Source organism: Rissa tridactyla, chromosome 21, assembly GCF_028500815.1.
Source record: "Rissa tridactyla isolate bRisTri1 chromosome 21, bRisTri1.patW.cur.20221130, whole genome shotgun sequence".
In the NCBI taxonomy this organism is placed as follows: Eukaryota; Metazoa; Chordata; class Aves; order Charadriiformes; family Laridae; genus Rissa; species Rissa tridactyla.
The window spans coordinates 5,463,736-5,479,774 of record NC_071486.1 but is presented as its reverse complement, the minus strand read 5'-3'; the positions used below and the strand labels follow the sequence as shown (position 1 = coordinate 5,479,774).

Here is a 16,039-nt window from a genome sequence, read left to right as displayed (position 1 = left end):
CTAATTAACCGCACAGCAAGAAAAACTCCTCAAGAACAGGATAATTATCCAGCAACGCTCACCCCTGCATTCGGGAGGAGGCCCACTCCAGACGCCGACGAGGCTGTTCTCCGTCATACAACGAAGAGTTTCGTTTCCCACCAGCTGGAGCCCAGGGTCACACGTGTACGTCACAACCGAGTCGTACACGAACTCCTCCGTACCGTTACCGGTGTGCTTCCCGTCGCGAATAGCTGGAGGTGGAGGACAAGAAATAGCTGGGGGAGAAAAAGCAAAGAGCTCAGGAGGTGGCACCTGGGATGCTCTTCTCCACGACGGGAAGAGAGGAAAACCCAAGGGCTGCGCGCACACAGGCTGGCATTGCACCAGTCGCAGGGGCTGAAATGGGAGCACTGGGCACCCTCTCGGCACACAATTGCTTTTAGGTGCCTCCGTTTCAGGGCCAGCGGCAGCCCACAGGGACACCAAGGCCACTGGGTTGCTCCTTTACGTCAGTCTTTCCCGTGCAGAAGGCAGCAGTGACGCTAGTGGCTCGTCCCTGCATTTGTCACGCCCGCTGTCTCCTTCCCAGAGATACCGACCTGACTCAGTTCAGCAAAACGGGCGCACGATTCGCTGTTTCTGAGTTGGAGTATTTGCTATTTCCCGTCAAGCGCTGGACAACCCCACTTACCCTGACAAGCTGGAATTTGACTCCAGGCAACTTCACTTCCCCGTAGGGAGCACCAGACGAGACGCGACGCTCCCTTTAACACGTACCTGCAGGGGGAAAAGCCACATCAACAAATCAGTTTGTTCTCACCCACCAAGAACACGTCACCCCAGAGAGGTGCCGAGGACTCGACAGGCAGAGCCCCTTGTTCCAACTCACGCACCAGCGCATCCCAGTCACACTCCGGCCAGGCGACTGGGATGCACTGGGCAGCTGGCTTCACACTCACCCGCGGTTACAAACCACATCTGCTTTTGCACCGAACAGATAATCATTTGTAATAACTTTGCCGTGTTCTGGATTTGCTGGAATACCGCAAGATTTCCCTAAAAAGGAATAAGATTATCCTTAGGACGCTACAAGGACAGGGAAAAAACTCACAAACATACTTTTTGTGACAGTGTGGCAATGACAAACCAGGCATCTGATGGTACGTCACGCTAAACGGCATTAAAGAAAAGCAATCCTAAACTAGAAATCAGAGGTGGCGCCGGAACACAGCGCCACGGATGCAGCTGTGGGAGGACGTCAGAGAAAATGAAACGATGCAGGACACTCACTCTGACATAGCTTGGGAACTTCTGACCATGTTAAATTGTCACGACAAGTGCTGGTGGGGAGCTGGTCTGTGATATTCTCAAAGCCTCGGCGACAGATATACCTCACCGTGACACCAATGGTATAAAAATTCTGTGTTTCATCTTCTGCTGATATTCTAGCAAAAACCACACGTGGCGGGCTGAGACAGGTACCTAGCAACAATGAAGACAACCAAAAGTGTACAAAGCAAAAAAAAAACCACAAAAAAGCAAAAAGTTCCAAAGCAAAAATAACAATGTTTTGCATTCAACTACATATAAACATAAATCCAAGTGATAATGCACAAGCCTCCCTAAGAACGTGGATACCATGAATATTTTTAAGAAGGTGATTGGTAGTTTGTGCAATTCAAAAATATCCCTAGATGACTATTTAATAGAAAAAGATTTTAAATGTTTAAATTTGCTCTCTTTCACGAGCACAGTGCCCACCTCCCCTGCCAATTCCACTGGCGAAGCGTTTGAGGTGGGGAAGTGCAGCCAGTTCTCACCGCGGAGGTTTGCGAATCCCCAGTGCCAAACCTTCCCCCTCGGCTACCTCTCGCGTCGGCGTCCGGCTGCACCAGCGCCTGGCCGCGACAGTCTGCCCCTCTCTCCTCTGCTTCCCCCAGCTACCTGTCTACCTTTATACGGCTCCAAGGGACTAAGCAGAGTTACGAAAAAGGAACAATAAGAGATTCTCTGAGCAACAACTTGGTCGTGTGTCGCTTTGGATGAAGAAACCCTTAAACCAGCGATTGCTAAAGCAGCAAATGCTTTCACAAGCAGCGTGCATCTCTAAGCAACTCGTTTCAGAGAAGGTGAAATACTTACGACCACAGAACTCCGTGAGGTTGGACCACTGGGAGTTTGCAAGGCACTGTATGGTGTCCGACAGCAAGGGGCGTTTAATGTAGCCCGCGGCGCATCTGTACGTAACTTTAGAGCCGACGCTGAAGCTCTCCAGGTGTTTGGTGTCCTGCGGGGGCTCCGCGTGGTTTATATCTGGCAACGGCCCGCAGTCACCTATAGGAAAATAAACCCGGCTTTAGTGGGGCTTCTGCCGAAGCTCCCTGCGCGGGGCACAGCACGGACGCCCACACGGTGCCCGCAGGAGAGCGCGGCACACGCACCCACGGCCCGCCCACGCAGCGGAGCAGGCGTGGGGCACACGGAGCCCACCCGGCACGTCCCCCCCCTTCACCCCCAGCCCTCCCCGTGGGCTCACCCCACGCCGCGGGCAGCAGGAGCAGGAGCAGCAGCAGCGGCGGCGGCGGCAGCAGCGATCGGCGGCTCCCGGAGCCCATCGCTGCCGCGGGGCGCCCGCAGCGGCGCCGGGAGCGGAGGGGACCCGGAGCGGAGCGGGCACCGATCACCGCCCGCGCCGGGTGCGCAGCCGGGGGCTCCCTGCCTCCGCCGCCGCCGCCCCCGGGGAGCGCGGCCCCTCCCGCAGCCCTTCCCAGGGCTTGCTCAAGAGCAGGCGGGGGAGCTGCTGCCACGCGTGGGCAGCGGGGGCGGGGGGGCGGCTGCCGGCTGTGTCCTCCACCCCGCGGCCCGCCGTTGGGACCCGCAGCCAAAAGCACCGTACCCCTGTCCCCCCCCCCCCTCCCGCCCTCTCCCCGCGGGCGCAGCTCGGGGGCGCTCCGTGGTGAAGGTCCTTGTGTGCGGCTGGACGCGGGGGTGGGCTCGGAGCGCTCGGTTCCCCCCCTGCCTGCTCCCAGCAGCACGCCTGGCACGGAGAGGGGGGTGCCCTCCGCGGGGCCCTCCCCGCACCCGCTGCCTCAGCCTCCCCTTCAAATCATCCTCTGCGCCTTCCGGTAAAGACACCCCTATCTCCAAGGCCATCAAGTCGCAAAGGAAAAGAAGAAAAAAAAAAAAAAATATCCCCAAAGGGCAGCCTGTGGGTCTTGCCAGCTCTGGCTGCAAGCCGTGCAGCATGCCCCAAAGAGAAGGTCCCGTTCATCCCCAGCACCGGCTCTGCTCTGTGCGGGGACAGGAGCTGCATCTCCATCAGTGCCTCCTGCCCTCTCCACCAGCACCTGGCCCAGGGAGCCCAGCAGAGCCCAGCTCAGTGGCACCAGCTCCCCAAAAACCGCCTTCAAACGTCACCTGCGCGTCCCTAGGATGAGACGTCTGTGAAGAGAGGTGATTCTGCAAGAAGAGAGGGCTTTCCTTCAGCCCAAGGGGTGCACTGGAGACCAGAGGGCTGTAAATCATCCCCACATTGAAGCTGCTAATTGAGCTGCTTCTGTTAACACCTGTGCACAAAACAACACAGCAGGGATACCGGCATTTCCACTGTAACTCTCTCAATTAGACACAAAACTCTTTGAATGAGATGCAGCGCTGCCCGTGGAGGCTCAGGGACGTCCTTGGGCCCAAACAGGAGCCGTTTGCCTGGGCTCCTTGCCCGCCTGGGAAAGCTGAGCTGCTCCGGGATCCCTGCCCCCAGGGCCTGCGGGAAGAGCCAAGGGAACGGCTGTGGCCGTATTTGCTGCCCCGTCCCGCTCTGCTGAGCAGCGCTGCCAGTAAGGGACATGTGTCACCCTGCCCCGAGGAAAGGGCAGCCCGCAGCAGCCTGCCCTGCCTCCCTCTGTCTGCCTTTGTTAGCCAGAAAACAGTCATGTTTCCACCGAGAAACTCTTAAGTTATCTTTTTTACTTCCCCCTCCCCCCCTCACTTTATTTCCCTTTCCAGCACAATTTAAGCTCCAAGGATATGTGACGAAAACATTTGCAATGAGGCCAAGAGGTGTTTTCTTAAGGGAGGAGTCAAGCAGCCTCAATAACATATACTTTTAAATACTTACTTGTGAACGTGTTGACAAATTACACGGAGATGTCTTGGCCACATATTTTTACAGGTGACCGGTCACCCGAGGTCTGAATTGGGATAGTGGCTGCATAATACAAAAGGAAGTTGCTAATAGGAAAAAAAAAATGCTTTAAATGCTGGGGAATTCTCTTGCAAAGGCTTAGAGCAGTGACATCAGCGTGGGATGGCAAGAGGTTGAGAAGTATTTGGCAAAGACCTCTTGTAATGTCGAGTCTCTGCAGGGAGCGGCTCTGTTCACGGACATCAGAAGAACCAGCCGCTGGAGTTTCGACTCAGTGGAACGCCACTGCTCTCGGAGTCCCCATTAACCCCTTGAACCAGGCTGCTGCTTTCCTACCTGCGGCCACACAGGAGACATCTGGACCTGCTGAGACCATCAGGCTCAGACCAGCGTGTCCCTCTGCCTCTGCCACCCGCGTTTGCTGGCCCGTTTTGCCCATGATTGCCCCAGTAACCGGCTGAGCACCGACTGCCGCAGCAGCTGAGCCCTGCGATAGCGGGTCTGTGCCTGCTCCGCTGCAGCGGCCACAGGCGACTGCTTTATCTTGCTCCCACATCCCTTCCCTGCGCAGCAGCAATCGGGCCGAGCAGATGGCAACGGCAGAAGGGAAGGGATGTAGGGAGGGAGCCCAACCCGGGCTGCTCGGGGCACCAGCGCTGCCAGGCTCAGACTGGCACAATATGAGGTTTCCAGCAAAAATGGGGGTTTTGTTGCTGGGGTTGCTCTTGGCTTTTCACAGAAATCCACCCTCGGCTCCTTGCCCGGTCCCACACGCTGCTGCCACCCCTGGGCAGGGCGGCAGCCTGGGACGTCACCCACAGCCCCCAAAGCCTTTCGGGACTGACCCCCGGCTCTGCCCGGGCTGAGGGGGCGGCCGCAGCAGAGGGGCTACATAGGATGAAGGCAGGCATGCGTCGCTCCAGCTTTCTTTTTCAGACCACTTAGGAGAAACACTCACATTCCCAAACATTACTGCATGGATTTGCATTCCTTTCCTTCTTTCCTGTTTTTTGTTTTTTTTTGTTTTTTTTTTTTAACCAAGTTAAACTTGCATAGGAGGCCATTTAGGAAATAAATAAGAGTGCAGCTAAAGACCTGATTGAACCTTTGCTCAGCAAATCTGAGCACTGCCAAGATATCTCTAAAAATGGATACATTCCTGAAAAGAGCATAAAATATGAAAAGGGAATTCATTCAGCAGGCAGCTGAATTCACAGGCTAGCCTTTATAAGCAATTACCATTTATTACTAAATGTAAACAAAATACCAGAAAGGCTTTGGGAGCTTTAGCCTTCTGTAGAGGACAAAGATGGTAAGCAACCGACAACGTAAGCCATTTCCAGCTTCTCTCCTGCCGTCCGGCAGCGCTGCGGAGTGTATTCAGCAGCCACTTCTCCGTCTGCGCGGGGTCGACGTGCTCAGAGACTGCAGCCTCCCAGAGCTGCCTTCCTCCCGCTGGAAGGCAGAAGTAGCTCTTTTACAGTGTGAGATGAGCAGACTCCCAGGCCCCTCCTGGCTGTTATCTTTCACGTATTCTGAACAGAAACACAAACTGCAAAGAACTTACGTCTCATACAAAAAAAGCTTCTGCTGAAGAAAGTGCTTAAAGTACCGAAGATATGAAGATCAACATTCAATTTAGCATGCAAAGTGCTAGGACTTCCTAACAGAAATGACCTCGTAACTTCGCAAGACAGTCATTTCGCTTTCAGCACAACCCCGCTGGCAGCCCGCATGGGTGTATCTGCAGCTGAACCGTGCCGCAGCCAGAAATTCCTGGTAAGTCGGGGGAGCAGCTCAGCCCAGCAGAGATTTGGGTCTTTTACAGCCTTTCCTGCCAGCCTGTGTTTACGGGGATTGTTATGGCAGCAGGTCGGCATTGCTAGGGAAGCACGGAAACGTGCGGTTGTGGAAACACCGAGTCAAAGGGGTTGTGACGTGACCGAGGTTGGCCAGAAATTATGCAGAAGGGCTGGGGGGTTTCGGAGAAACTGCAGCTCCCCACCCCCAGCCTGGAAAAGGCTGGTCGGATCAATAGGGAATCGTAACTGGATTGGGGACGTTTGGAGGAAATTGCTGAAAGAGAGAAAAACTGAGATGGGAGGAGCAGCTGTGGGGATTGGCCAGCTCTTGGATAAATAATTTTCAATCCATTTCTTGAAACATTAAAACATATCAAAATAAATGAAAAAACAAATATTTGTATGTGCGCATGGGACAGACCTGATCTAGCTTATTCTTTGTTTTAAAGCAAAGTGTAGGGGTCCTCACAAGCGCAACCATTGCGTGGTTGCACCTTCAGGAAGCGAACACGGCGAAGGGCTTGCATGCGGCGTGCCCAAAGTGCTATTTTTGCTTGAAAAGATAGCAATATATCTAGGTTAGGTGGGACCCCATTTAACTGTGAGCCTCATCTACATCTGCAGTGAGATGGCAGGAAGAGCAGCGCGCGATAGTTGCCTTTGAATCACACAAGGGCGAACGCCTCCTCCCGGGGTTCCTTCCGCGGGGCGGTCCCTTCGTCACGGTGTCGCTGGAGGAGAGCAGACCCATCCCAAATAAACTGCTTCAAAGCTACAGATAAATCTTTCCGTGCACTTGCCATCGCTCTTCCCAAGAGCCGTACGTGCAGCCTGGGGGAAGGAAACATTCACACGGAAACTGTACTTTCAAGGAGAGTTAAGCTTTCTGCCCAGATTATTAAAACCCCACACACTTTGGGGATGAATTTTAGCATCTTTAAGCACCTTTAGAAAGGCCCAAACCAACTCCTCCTTCAAACACTAGAGGCTGTTTTCCGTCATGGTTCCGCTCTCCCCTGGCTCATCCCTTGCCTCTGGCACCGAGGGGCCGCTTTTACCTTGTTTTGGGGCAGTGGAGCCAACTTCCTGAAGTACGACGCAAAGCGGCGTTTCTCAGGCGTTAGATCGTGTGTCAAGCTGCTGCTTTGACACGATCTCCTGAAGAGGCGCCAAAAATGACAAAATAGTAAAAAAGAGAAAAACCAACAGGAAGGGATTTTTAAATCAAACGTCGTTCTGAAGTTACATAACAAAGTAGAAACTTTTAGGAAAAAAAAAAAAGGACAAAGTTTTCTCACTTCCTTCCACATTGTATGATCCAGGATGCTTCTAGCCTTCATTTCATCCTACCTAGGGCCCAACATCAAGAAATTTCATCTCCTTTAAGGCCTGCAAAGCCCTGCTTGTAGCCCTTTTCCTACACCGATACCACCGCAACGTCTTTCCTACACACGCTTCCACAAGCGGCCAACCATGCAGCCCGGTTACCCTGCCATTAACCCTGCAAGTGGGATTCTTTAAACCCTTGTTTATCAGTCCAGACAAACACCTTGGCGTTTCGGTCCCGGCCGTCAGCCTGGCGATGGTGACGGGTTGGAACAAACCCCACCTTTGAGAAATGATGCAGAAATGGGAAAAATCCCTCCTGGCCACGCTGCACCTCCACAGGGACATTTCTGGACCTGGCCTTAAGCACCAGCCTCATCTCATTCCTGGAACAGCCCCGGGCTGTACGGGTTCACACACAAAGTCCATCACAACAGGGGTGGCAGATTTTCTGGTTTTGACCCAAGAGACGCAGCTCAGGGATGGGCAAGCTCAGCTTGATCCTGACACCAGCGAAATGCTTTTCATCCGGCCTCCAGTTGGGTGGTGAGACCCTCCAGTGGGTGTTTTGTCTTCATTACTTACAATAACACGCTTATAGAATCATAGAATGGTTTAGGTCGGGAGGGAACTTAAAGACCATCCAGTTCGAACCCTCCCTGCCATGGGCAGGGACACCTCCCACTAGACCAGGTTGCATCCAGAGGCTGTTTCCAGCACAACTGACACTCACCCTTCTTACGGGTAAAATAATCCTTTGCAGCGCATGGGGAACCTGTTGTAGCAGCATTTCTGCCATGTTCGGCTTCTCCTGGCTGCCCACGACCTCACTGGTGGAACAAGGTTAGCGTTAGTGCGTTGCGTCTCGCCGTCGGAACAAGGACAAAAGCCCTCCCTCTTAAGGCTACGTGGTATAAAGTTATCTCTTGCTTTTCAGCGTGGCAAAAAATTAGTTAAATGAAAGCTGTAATAAGATGAGGGCAAGGAAACAACTGATAAACGAAAATACATGTCATACAAAGATAAGCTTTTATAAGAGGAGATGGTCAGTGCAGTAAAACTTGAGCTTTGAACCAAATGCCCAACCAGTGGAAAACATAAGTTATACAGAGGAAACTTATAGAAGAAAAGAACATGACCAAAAAAAATCACTCACTTCCACAAAATGATGCAACTTTAGACCATTTTAAGTTTTCAAAGCAGCCAGCTTGGGGGAGGATGCCAGAGATCCCCATGTACTTTGGAGGACACGCTTTGGAGGATCCTTGGCCGATCCCAGGAGAATAGTAGTTTTGGGTTTTGTACAAAGGTACAACAAATCTGAATGCTGAGGTAGCACATCCCCGTGACACTGAAGAGAAACATGTGAAAAAATGAAAGCTCCAGGTATATGGGACTGGGAGTAACCAGGGAGTCCCATTGATGAATTCCCCTGAACTCCAAATGGGCCTCCAGGACTGACCTGGTGTCCTGGAGAAAGAAGAAGAATGGGAGAAGGAGATGGTATTTTGGAGTGACTTTTTATAAAGGTTGAGCTTCATTTCCCACGTGGAAACCTTCTTAGACACTTGGATGGCATTTCCACGGGAATCTGAAAAGAAAGAAAATCACGGTGTGAAGTTCATTGAATGGCTTTTTCACAGAAATGTGATAAAGAAGCAAATTAAGTTGGGGAAGGTGAGACTTAGCGTGCAATCATTTCAACTCACTTTGGGGAGGAGGACTCCTTTCCATTTCTTTTGCTTCAAGTTTGAGAGCTGCTCTTTTCTCTAGGGCATAAAGAGCAAGTATTGCTAGGAGCACTGCGCCTTTCTTGCGCGGCCCCGTCATTCCTTACTCGCTTTAGCAGCACTGCATTTTTGCTCTTTAAAATTGCAATATGACATAACGCCTGACGTGTCCTGTACTAAGCAATCGCAGTCTGTTAAGCTGGTGCATGCTAAACACCGACCTCGCCATAAATACTAAACTCAAATGAAAGCACCTTTGCATTCAGGCGCAGCTCCGCTCCAGACGCCGTTTGTTTTATCCCTAATGGTACAGCGGATGCTGGCATTTCCAACAAGATGAAAGCCAGAGTCGCAGCGGTAAGTCACGGTGGAGTTATACGCAAACCTTTCCACACCTTCGCCATCATGCTTTCCGTTGCTAATTTGAGGAGGTGAAGAGCAGGTAATTACTGCAGGAAAGAAGGTCAACACGAGCGTTACGAAAAACTTCAGTAATAATGAAAAAGCAAAATGTTTCTTGAGTCCACCTAAGGTTCTTGAAGAGAATGGACTTTTTGGACAACTGGAGCTGGGCGACTAGCACAGCCTTCTGTCTCCACCACCTCCCTTTTGTTTCTGACGACTTTCTGTTTTCTCCTGGCTTTCTCCCTCTCACTCCAAGGCTCACAAAAATAAACAGGCAACTTGCCATGCCCTGGCTTGTGATTCCTGGAAATCTCATCCCATCCGCTTCACCCCTACCTTAGGTCATGAGAAAATACGTTGACCTTGTGGGAACAAAACTGCTGAAATACAGTGTCAGCAGCAAAATGGGTGTTTCTCAGCTGCGGTGTTGGTGACAGATCCGCCACATAAAATCAACAAGAGCAGTGCATGAGGACTAGACCTTAGGATGCAGGATCTATTGGAGTGAAGTCAAAAGTAAGGTTGGATTAATCTCACATTCGCAAGTTGGAAGTTTACTCCATTCAACATCGTTTCCTTTAAGCTGGCAGTAGATGAAATGTCTCCCGTTTAATTTGTACCTAAGTGAAAATACACAAGAAAAGAAAAATTTGTGTAACTGTCCAGAAACTAAGAACAAATATTCAAATTTATCCCGTACATACAGCGGGGACAGTGAGGGGCAACAGGGATCTACATTTCATTAAAGCACCATTTGGATCAGCTTACTGGAAGCTAATACTTCTTGTGCTGACAGCACTGACACCTTCATCAATCTCTGAATTATATCCTCCTGCTCAAAAAAATTCATCACTTGGACATGATTGGTACTATCTGATCTTGGTTAGATGGATAACATTATCCCTCCGCCCTGATGTGTATTTCCAGAGATTAGCTGAACCCCAGAAGGGTGGGACATTGCTGTCATTTCCCCAAAGTCCATCCTAAGGGAGTATCTGGAGGAAAAACCCTTCTGTTTCATTTGAAGCAGCTGCAAAGACTGGCAGAAGGAGCCCGCTGATGCCAGCCAGCCCCTGCTGGGGAGGGAGGAATGCTGGCTGCGGCCCTAAGAGCTTCATTTTGCAAGTCAGTCCGCTGCGTATGTGCCCTGATTGAAAGCAGGCAGAAAGCGTGAGTCAGCTCACTGCCCGATGCCAAGTGTGCTTCGTTGCAGTTTTCTAGCAGAACATCATAGATTTTTAAAATTCAAACATATTGTATTCAATTTCTCTCAAACACGTTAACTTGAAATATTTTAAGTAACCTGCTTTGAAGTCTATAGTTATAAACCCGTGGTCCACCCAGCCATGGGATAGATAACCTGGGGCAGTTAAATTTCTTCTGGATGACACTTGGAGGAAAAGGCAGCCGTAAATTCAGGCCCCGGGCCCTTCCCTCCAGCTGTGTCTTATTCCTTCCCGGCCCAAAGCTGTAATTCAAGTGGAAAAGCAGCCTCACGCTCTGCACTCGGAGCCACACCACAGGAGCGGTGAAATCGCAGCCCAGCCCGTGTCCACAAGTTGATTGCACCGGACCGGAGTTTGTGTCCCAGCACCGGCACCGGAGCTCGGGCACTGCCCCGCGACTCACCCGTCCTCGCAGAACACCATCACTCTTGCGCCGAACTGGAGGTCGGTGAGCACCAGCGTCCTGCCCCCGGGCAGCGCTCCCGGCTCGCCGCAGGACCTCCCTGCCAGGGAGCGAGGCCAGCGTTAGCGGTGACACACGGCGATGGAGACATCAAAAAGGAGAACTAAGGCACAGGCTTAGAGGGTTATACCCAAAGGGACCAAAGCATTTTACTTCCCAGGAGTCACAGCCGGGCTGGCAGGAGCCAGAACCAGCTGCGTGGATCCCCGTAAGGGCTCCGCACTGGCAGCCGGGAGCATCTCGCAGGAGGGCAGGGGAGAGGACGTGCAGAGGCGTTTCCATCTCAATGGACTGGCAGTAAGCTACTCGTCTGTGACAAATGTATTGCTGCCACCTCATCAGTCTTAATATTACATGGATTCCCCCAAGAAATGTGTTTTGTCTTCATTTTGAAGCTGGCTAGAATTGCAAATTGGCGTTTGTCCTGTGCAAAAAGTGTCCTTTTGTGAACATATTTATTAACATGAAAATCAAAACATATCTGTTCATGCCAGCAGGAAAATTAAAAAAAACAAAACTATTGATAGTCCTGCTAAGTATTAGTTGTTATGGTAATACCTACTAAGTATTAATGTCAAGGAATATCCACCTAATTTTGTATTAAGCATGTAGCTGTTGGGGTGATAACGACCCGGCTGCATTTTAGCTACCTGACCTGCTCCCAACTCCACGGCTGCTTTTGGACAAGGGGAAGGAGACACTCACTCCGGCACAGCTCCGCAGCTTCCGACCACGTCAGGTTTTCAAGGCAAGTGCTGGTGGGGGAACTTTCCGAGGTGTTCTCGTAGCCGGGGCGGCAGACGTAGCTCACGTTGGTCCCAACGGGAAAGAAATTAATCCTCTCGTCCTCCTTGGTCAGGGCAGCAAACCGCAGCCTTGTCGGGGCAGCGCAGCTCCCTGGCAGTCAAGGAAAGCGGGCCTGAAAGAGCCGCCCGCCAGAGGCACGCAAAATAAACATTGGAGTTACAGAAATGGTCTCATACAGAGCTTTTGCCAAGCTCCTCGCGTTCATCGCGGGTGAATTCTGTGTTCGTACCAGGCTGCTGCCCCGCTGAATGCATCTTTTGGAAAATGGAGATGGAGGTGCGTTAAATGCACGGGCAAAGCTGTTAGTGGGAAATAAGAATTCTCATGCACGTGCAGCCGGGGCTCGGGAGATGCACGAGCATCCTGAGCTCCAGCCACCGTCCGACTGACCCCCTCGACGACAAGCACGGATCCTGCGCCATCAGCAGCTCTGACCAGCGGCAGCCAAGGGAAGGGGGTCTGGACCTGGCCGGGAGGGGTGATGCCACGGCAGAGCAGTCGCCGTAAGGGGCAGAAGTTTTAAGTCAAGCGAGAGAGAGGGGATGGAGCCGTGTTTCAGAGAAAAGAGGTATTTACGGCCGCAGGGCTCGGGCAGCTTTGACCAGCGCTCGCCGGGCAGGCACTCCACCGTGTCCGACCTCCCAGGGATTTTGACGGCGCCTTCGATGCACGTGTACGTCACCCTGGCTCCAACGGGGAAGCTGCTGTCGCTGGACGGTCTGGAGTGGGTCATGCGAGGTGGGGGCCCACAGTCACCTGTGGCAGGAGACCTCCTTGGGTGAGGACCCCATGCCCTGGCCCCTTCCCCAGCCCCAGTGAGCATCCCAGGAGCGCGGCTGGGCTCGCCCAGGCTTCCCCTCCAGGCAAAGGCGCCAGGCGGGGCTGCATCCATGACAGCATCCCTGAGAGCATCAAGCACTGGGTCCCCAGGTTTGGGGGGGTGGTGGCACCACCCTCCCCAGTGCCTGAGCAGCAAGGTGGGACCTAGGCAGGTCTCGCTGGTCTTCCCCACGCATCCCGCATCCCCATACTCACCGCGAGCCACAGGCATGCCTAGGAGCCCCAGCAGGGCCAGGAGCAGCGCGCGGTGGCCAGACCCCTGTGCCACAGGGGGTGCCCCCCAGCTCAGGGTGCCTGGGTGCTTCCCCTGCCCTGCTTCTCCAGACCTCATCGCAGCAATTCCCGTGCTCCGCTGTCGAGCACCGTCGGCTCCAAGGGGCTGTTTCTGGAGCTGGGAGGAGATGCAGCGCAGCAGACTCTTACAAGCCTCTAGAGCAGTGTAAACCTTTCCAGAACACCCGCGGAGCTAAACCCTCCAGCAGGGACATGGAAAGCAGCCAGGGGTGGGGACAACTGTCATCCACAGCCTCGGGTAAAGCCTCCCGGTCCTCCTGCCCCACCATAAGGGCTGGGGAAATAACACAACCCTCTTGTTTGACCTGCGGCTGGAGGTGAGTGCTGACCAGCGCGGCTTTATCAAACGCAGATGCTACCAGAGCACAAGAGACCCCCCCACAGCCCCAGGCTGCATCCAGGGTAGGAAAATGCCTACTTAGTCATTTGCTGGCAGGTAACGCAGCACTGATCTTCCATAAACACAGTTAACGGAAAAAAAAAAAAAAAAAAAGCATTATCCTTTTTGTTTGTTAATTTTTTTTCTTGCTCGCCTGACTCATTTGTAGTTAGGAATGGGTGTGAGCGAATGCATCTGTGCACTGACTAACACTCTGAAATATCCCGTCTGACATCAGTCACGACGACTCAAACGCACCCTGAGACACGTGTGGGATGTAACACCCAGTTCTTATTCATGCTTATGGGTTTCGAGCCTTGCACGGGGAGATAAGACACCTTGTGTTTGCAGTCCCAGGGGAGCTCAACGCGGAGGGGCGCGAGGTGTCCCACCAGGAGGGTGCAGTCCTGCTCTCCCTGCGGCACAGGGAGAACCGCAGTGCCTCCGAGAATGCCTCTCCTTGCGGAGCTCACCGCGACGTGGTGAAGCACAGGATGCATTATCACGAGCATCTCTCTGCCTGAAGATGTGAGACACCACCTCCTCCCTGCCTTTTGTGCCTTAGGCTCTAGTAACGTTTTAAGCAACTCTAATAGCTCACAAAAGCCCGCATCTGGCAATGATATACCGCTGCAAACTGCAGATGAGTGCTCCCCCTGCTCCCACCCAGCAGCGCGCTGCTGTGCTGGCTGCGGCTCCCAAGAACCCCGAGGACCTGCCAGGGCTCTCTGTCAGAGCCACCGTGGGACCACTGTAAGTCAGTGACAGACTACAAGACACCCATGGTTACACCTGCATCTTTATTGTAATCCTGAAGGGAAGGGGTAATTGCTGCATCGCAGAGCTCTGATCACCGCTGATTGAGTAGTAAGAGCACTTCGATTCTCTACCCTTAAAATTGCAATGTCTATTCTTAGCCTTTGCTTGCCAGAAATAGGGACATGGAAGATGACACCCCGCAGACCTCTGTCGAGTACAGTCCTGGGCCAGAAACCTGTTGCCTGCTTTAAATCCAGGGATAAGAGAATAGAAGCCTTTGCAAACGCACTTCTTATATGTAACTGCCCTTAACTTGAGGAATAGAAATCATGAGCTAGATTAACAGAAAATCAGGTAGTTAAACGCTCACTTCACTGCTATTTCTGGACAGAAGCAGCTCGCTAATGCTGTGACAGCCTGAGTTCGGTACGGCACGGGCAGGGGATCTGTTGTTGCCCAAACCACCGGCCAAAAGATCGCGGCAAAAGCACCTTTAGAGCCCCAGGAACTCATCTCCGCTAGAACTTTACTTCCCTGGACCTCAGTCCCCCTTCTCTCAGCTTAGTGCAGTTTATTCAGTGACTTGAAGGAGCTCAATTTAATTTCTTACTATGCTTCCTAAAATAAACTGTGAAAAAACACGTTTGCTAAGTATGGAATCGAGCTTGTCAGATTTAAGGACAAGAGCTAAAATCTCTCTAAGCTCTAGCATCTAGCGTGGAAAAAGCAGTCTCCCATACACCGGTTATTATTCCTCTGGCTAGACGCATGCAAGCATGAACGATAGTGTCACCGAGAGCCTTCGTATAGACATTGTCACTACAGAAACCGTGTGGTCACCAAAGGAAAGGTGATCATTACAGTGCATTACGGGACTCACTTGTTCAAGTTTTCTAGTTCCAGCTCTAGTTTTTTAATCTCCAGAAACAGTTTTTGTATTTCCAATAGAGTTTTCAGTTCTGCTGTGGGCACACCGCATTCAAAGAGCGCTCTGATGTGATGAACCTCTTCACATACATCAGCATCATCTTCTTTTGTCTGCTAAAAAGTAAAGTAAAACAAACCAAACCCTGGGAAAAAAGCATGCAATGTTGCAGTGCAGCAGATGGAGAGCCACCCACTGCCCCGCTCTGGGCCCGAATGTCTGTCCCGTTTGCCATGCTCTGCCCCGGTGCAGTCTGCATCCCCCACTGGCACCGTAAAGCAAAAGCTTTTAAGACGTTCAAGCGGATATTTATCATATTAGACGCCAGGCAGCATCCACCCAGGGACTCAGCCAGACTATGGTACTTACACACTTGGGCAGCGGTGTCCAGCTGCCATCAGGCAAGCACGTGGCCGTCCAAGAATCTTCTGAAGCCGTGACTGCATCCTCTGGAAAGTAGTATCCATCAAGGCATTCAAAAGTGACAGTCGCATTTGTTTGGTACCACGTTTTAACTTCCGAAGTGCTTTTCAGCCTTCCCTTGGCCACTTGTGGTTGTGGACACAGAACTGAAAGGAAAACCCACAGCAAGAGGCGGCTCAGCAAGAGCTGAAGTAGAAAAAAACAGAAATCTGTGAAGACTGAGCCAGTGCAGGTGACCTTAAATCTGTGGAACTGTGAAACCAAGCCTTAAAGCACAGTTACTTCCCCAGGCCCTTCAAGAGGGGAGGGTGAAGGTCAGAACAGCCCCTGGGAGATGTTACACATTTGCTGTTTTCTGTCAGTGTCTCAACCCAAGCATCCCTACGCAGGAGTCTGCAGATCAACGTTTGTCAGTACGAATGTGCACTGAGGAGAAAATCAGTAACGATGGTGTCTCCTGCCCTGTCTCAGCGCCTGCTTTATACAAGACTGCCAAGGAAAACGCAGCTATTGCCTGGTAAACGTCAGCTGTTT

General features: G+C 52.1%; 1 protein-coding gene and 1 long non-coding RNA gene across 2 annotated transcripts in view; both read right to left on the bottom strand.

Annotated features, from left to right (window-relative positions):
- The window catches only part of CR1 (complement C3b/C4b receptor 1 (Knops blood group)), an 80,045-nt gene that overhangs the window by 43,085 nt on the left and 20,921 nt on the right, over positions 1 to 16,039 (bottom strand). The window contains exons 14-29 of the mRNA XM_054181602.1: positions 15,452 to 15,651; positions 15,038 to 15,198; positions 14,065 to 14,167; positions 12,462 to 13,191; positions 11,784 to 11,975; positions 11,019 to 11,118; positions 9,927 to 10,009; positions 9,239 to 9,433; positions 8,964 to 9,023; positions 8,717 to 8,845; positions 8,411 to 8,605; positions 7,995 to 8,084; positions 2,125 to 2,316; positions 942 to 1,038; positions 674 to 759; positions 63 to 257 (exon numbers count right to left, since the gene is read on the bottom strand). Of these exons, the coding sequence (XP_054037577.1) occupies positions 63 to 257; positions 674 to 759; positions 942 to 1,038; positions 2,125 to 2,316; positions 7,995 to 8,084; positions 8,411 to 8,605; positions 8,717 to 8,845; positions 8,964 to 9,023; positions 9,239 to 9,433; positions 9,927 to 10,009; positions 11,019 to 11,118; positions 11,784 to 11,975; positions 12,462 to 13,191; positions 14,065 to 14,167; positions 15,038 to 15,198; positions 15,452 to 15,651 (2,808 nt within the window). The remainder of the gene's footprint in view (positions 1 to 62; positions 258 to 673; positions 760 to 941; positions 1,039 to 2,124; positions 2,317 to 7,994; positions 8,085 to 8,410; positions 8,606 to 8,716; positions 8,846 to 8,963; positions 9,024 to 9,238; positions 9,434 to 9,926; positions 10,010 to 11,018; positions 11,119 to 11,783; positions 11,976 to 12,461; positions 13,192 to 14,064; positions 14,168 to 15,037; positions 15,199 to 15,451; positions 15,652 to 16,039) is intronic.
- On the bottom strand, positions 2,183 to 4,725 carry LOC128900181 (uncharacterized). Its single transcript, XR_008463223.1, has 3 exons — positions 4,100 to 4,725; positions 3,400 to 3,548; positions 2,183 to 2,316 (listed from the first exon to the last, which is right to left on the bottom strand). It is a non-coding gene; the product is annotated as an uncharacterized LOC128900181 (long non-coding RNA).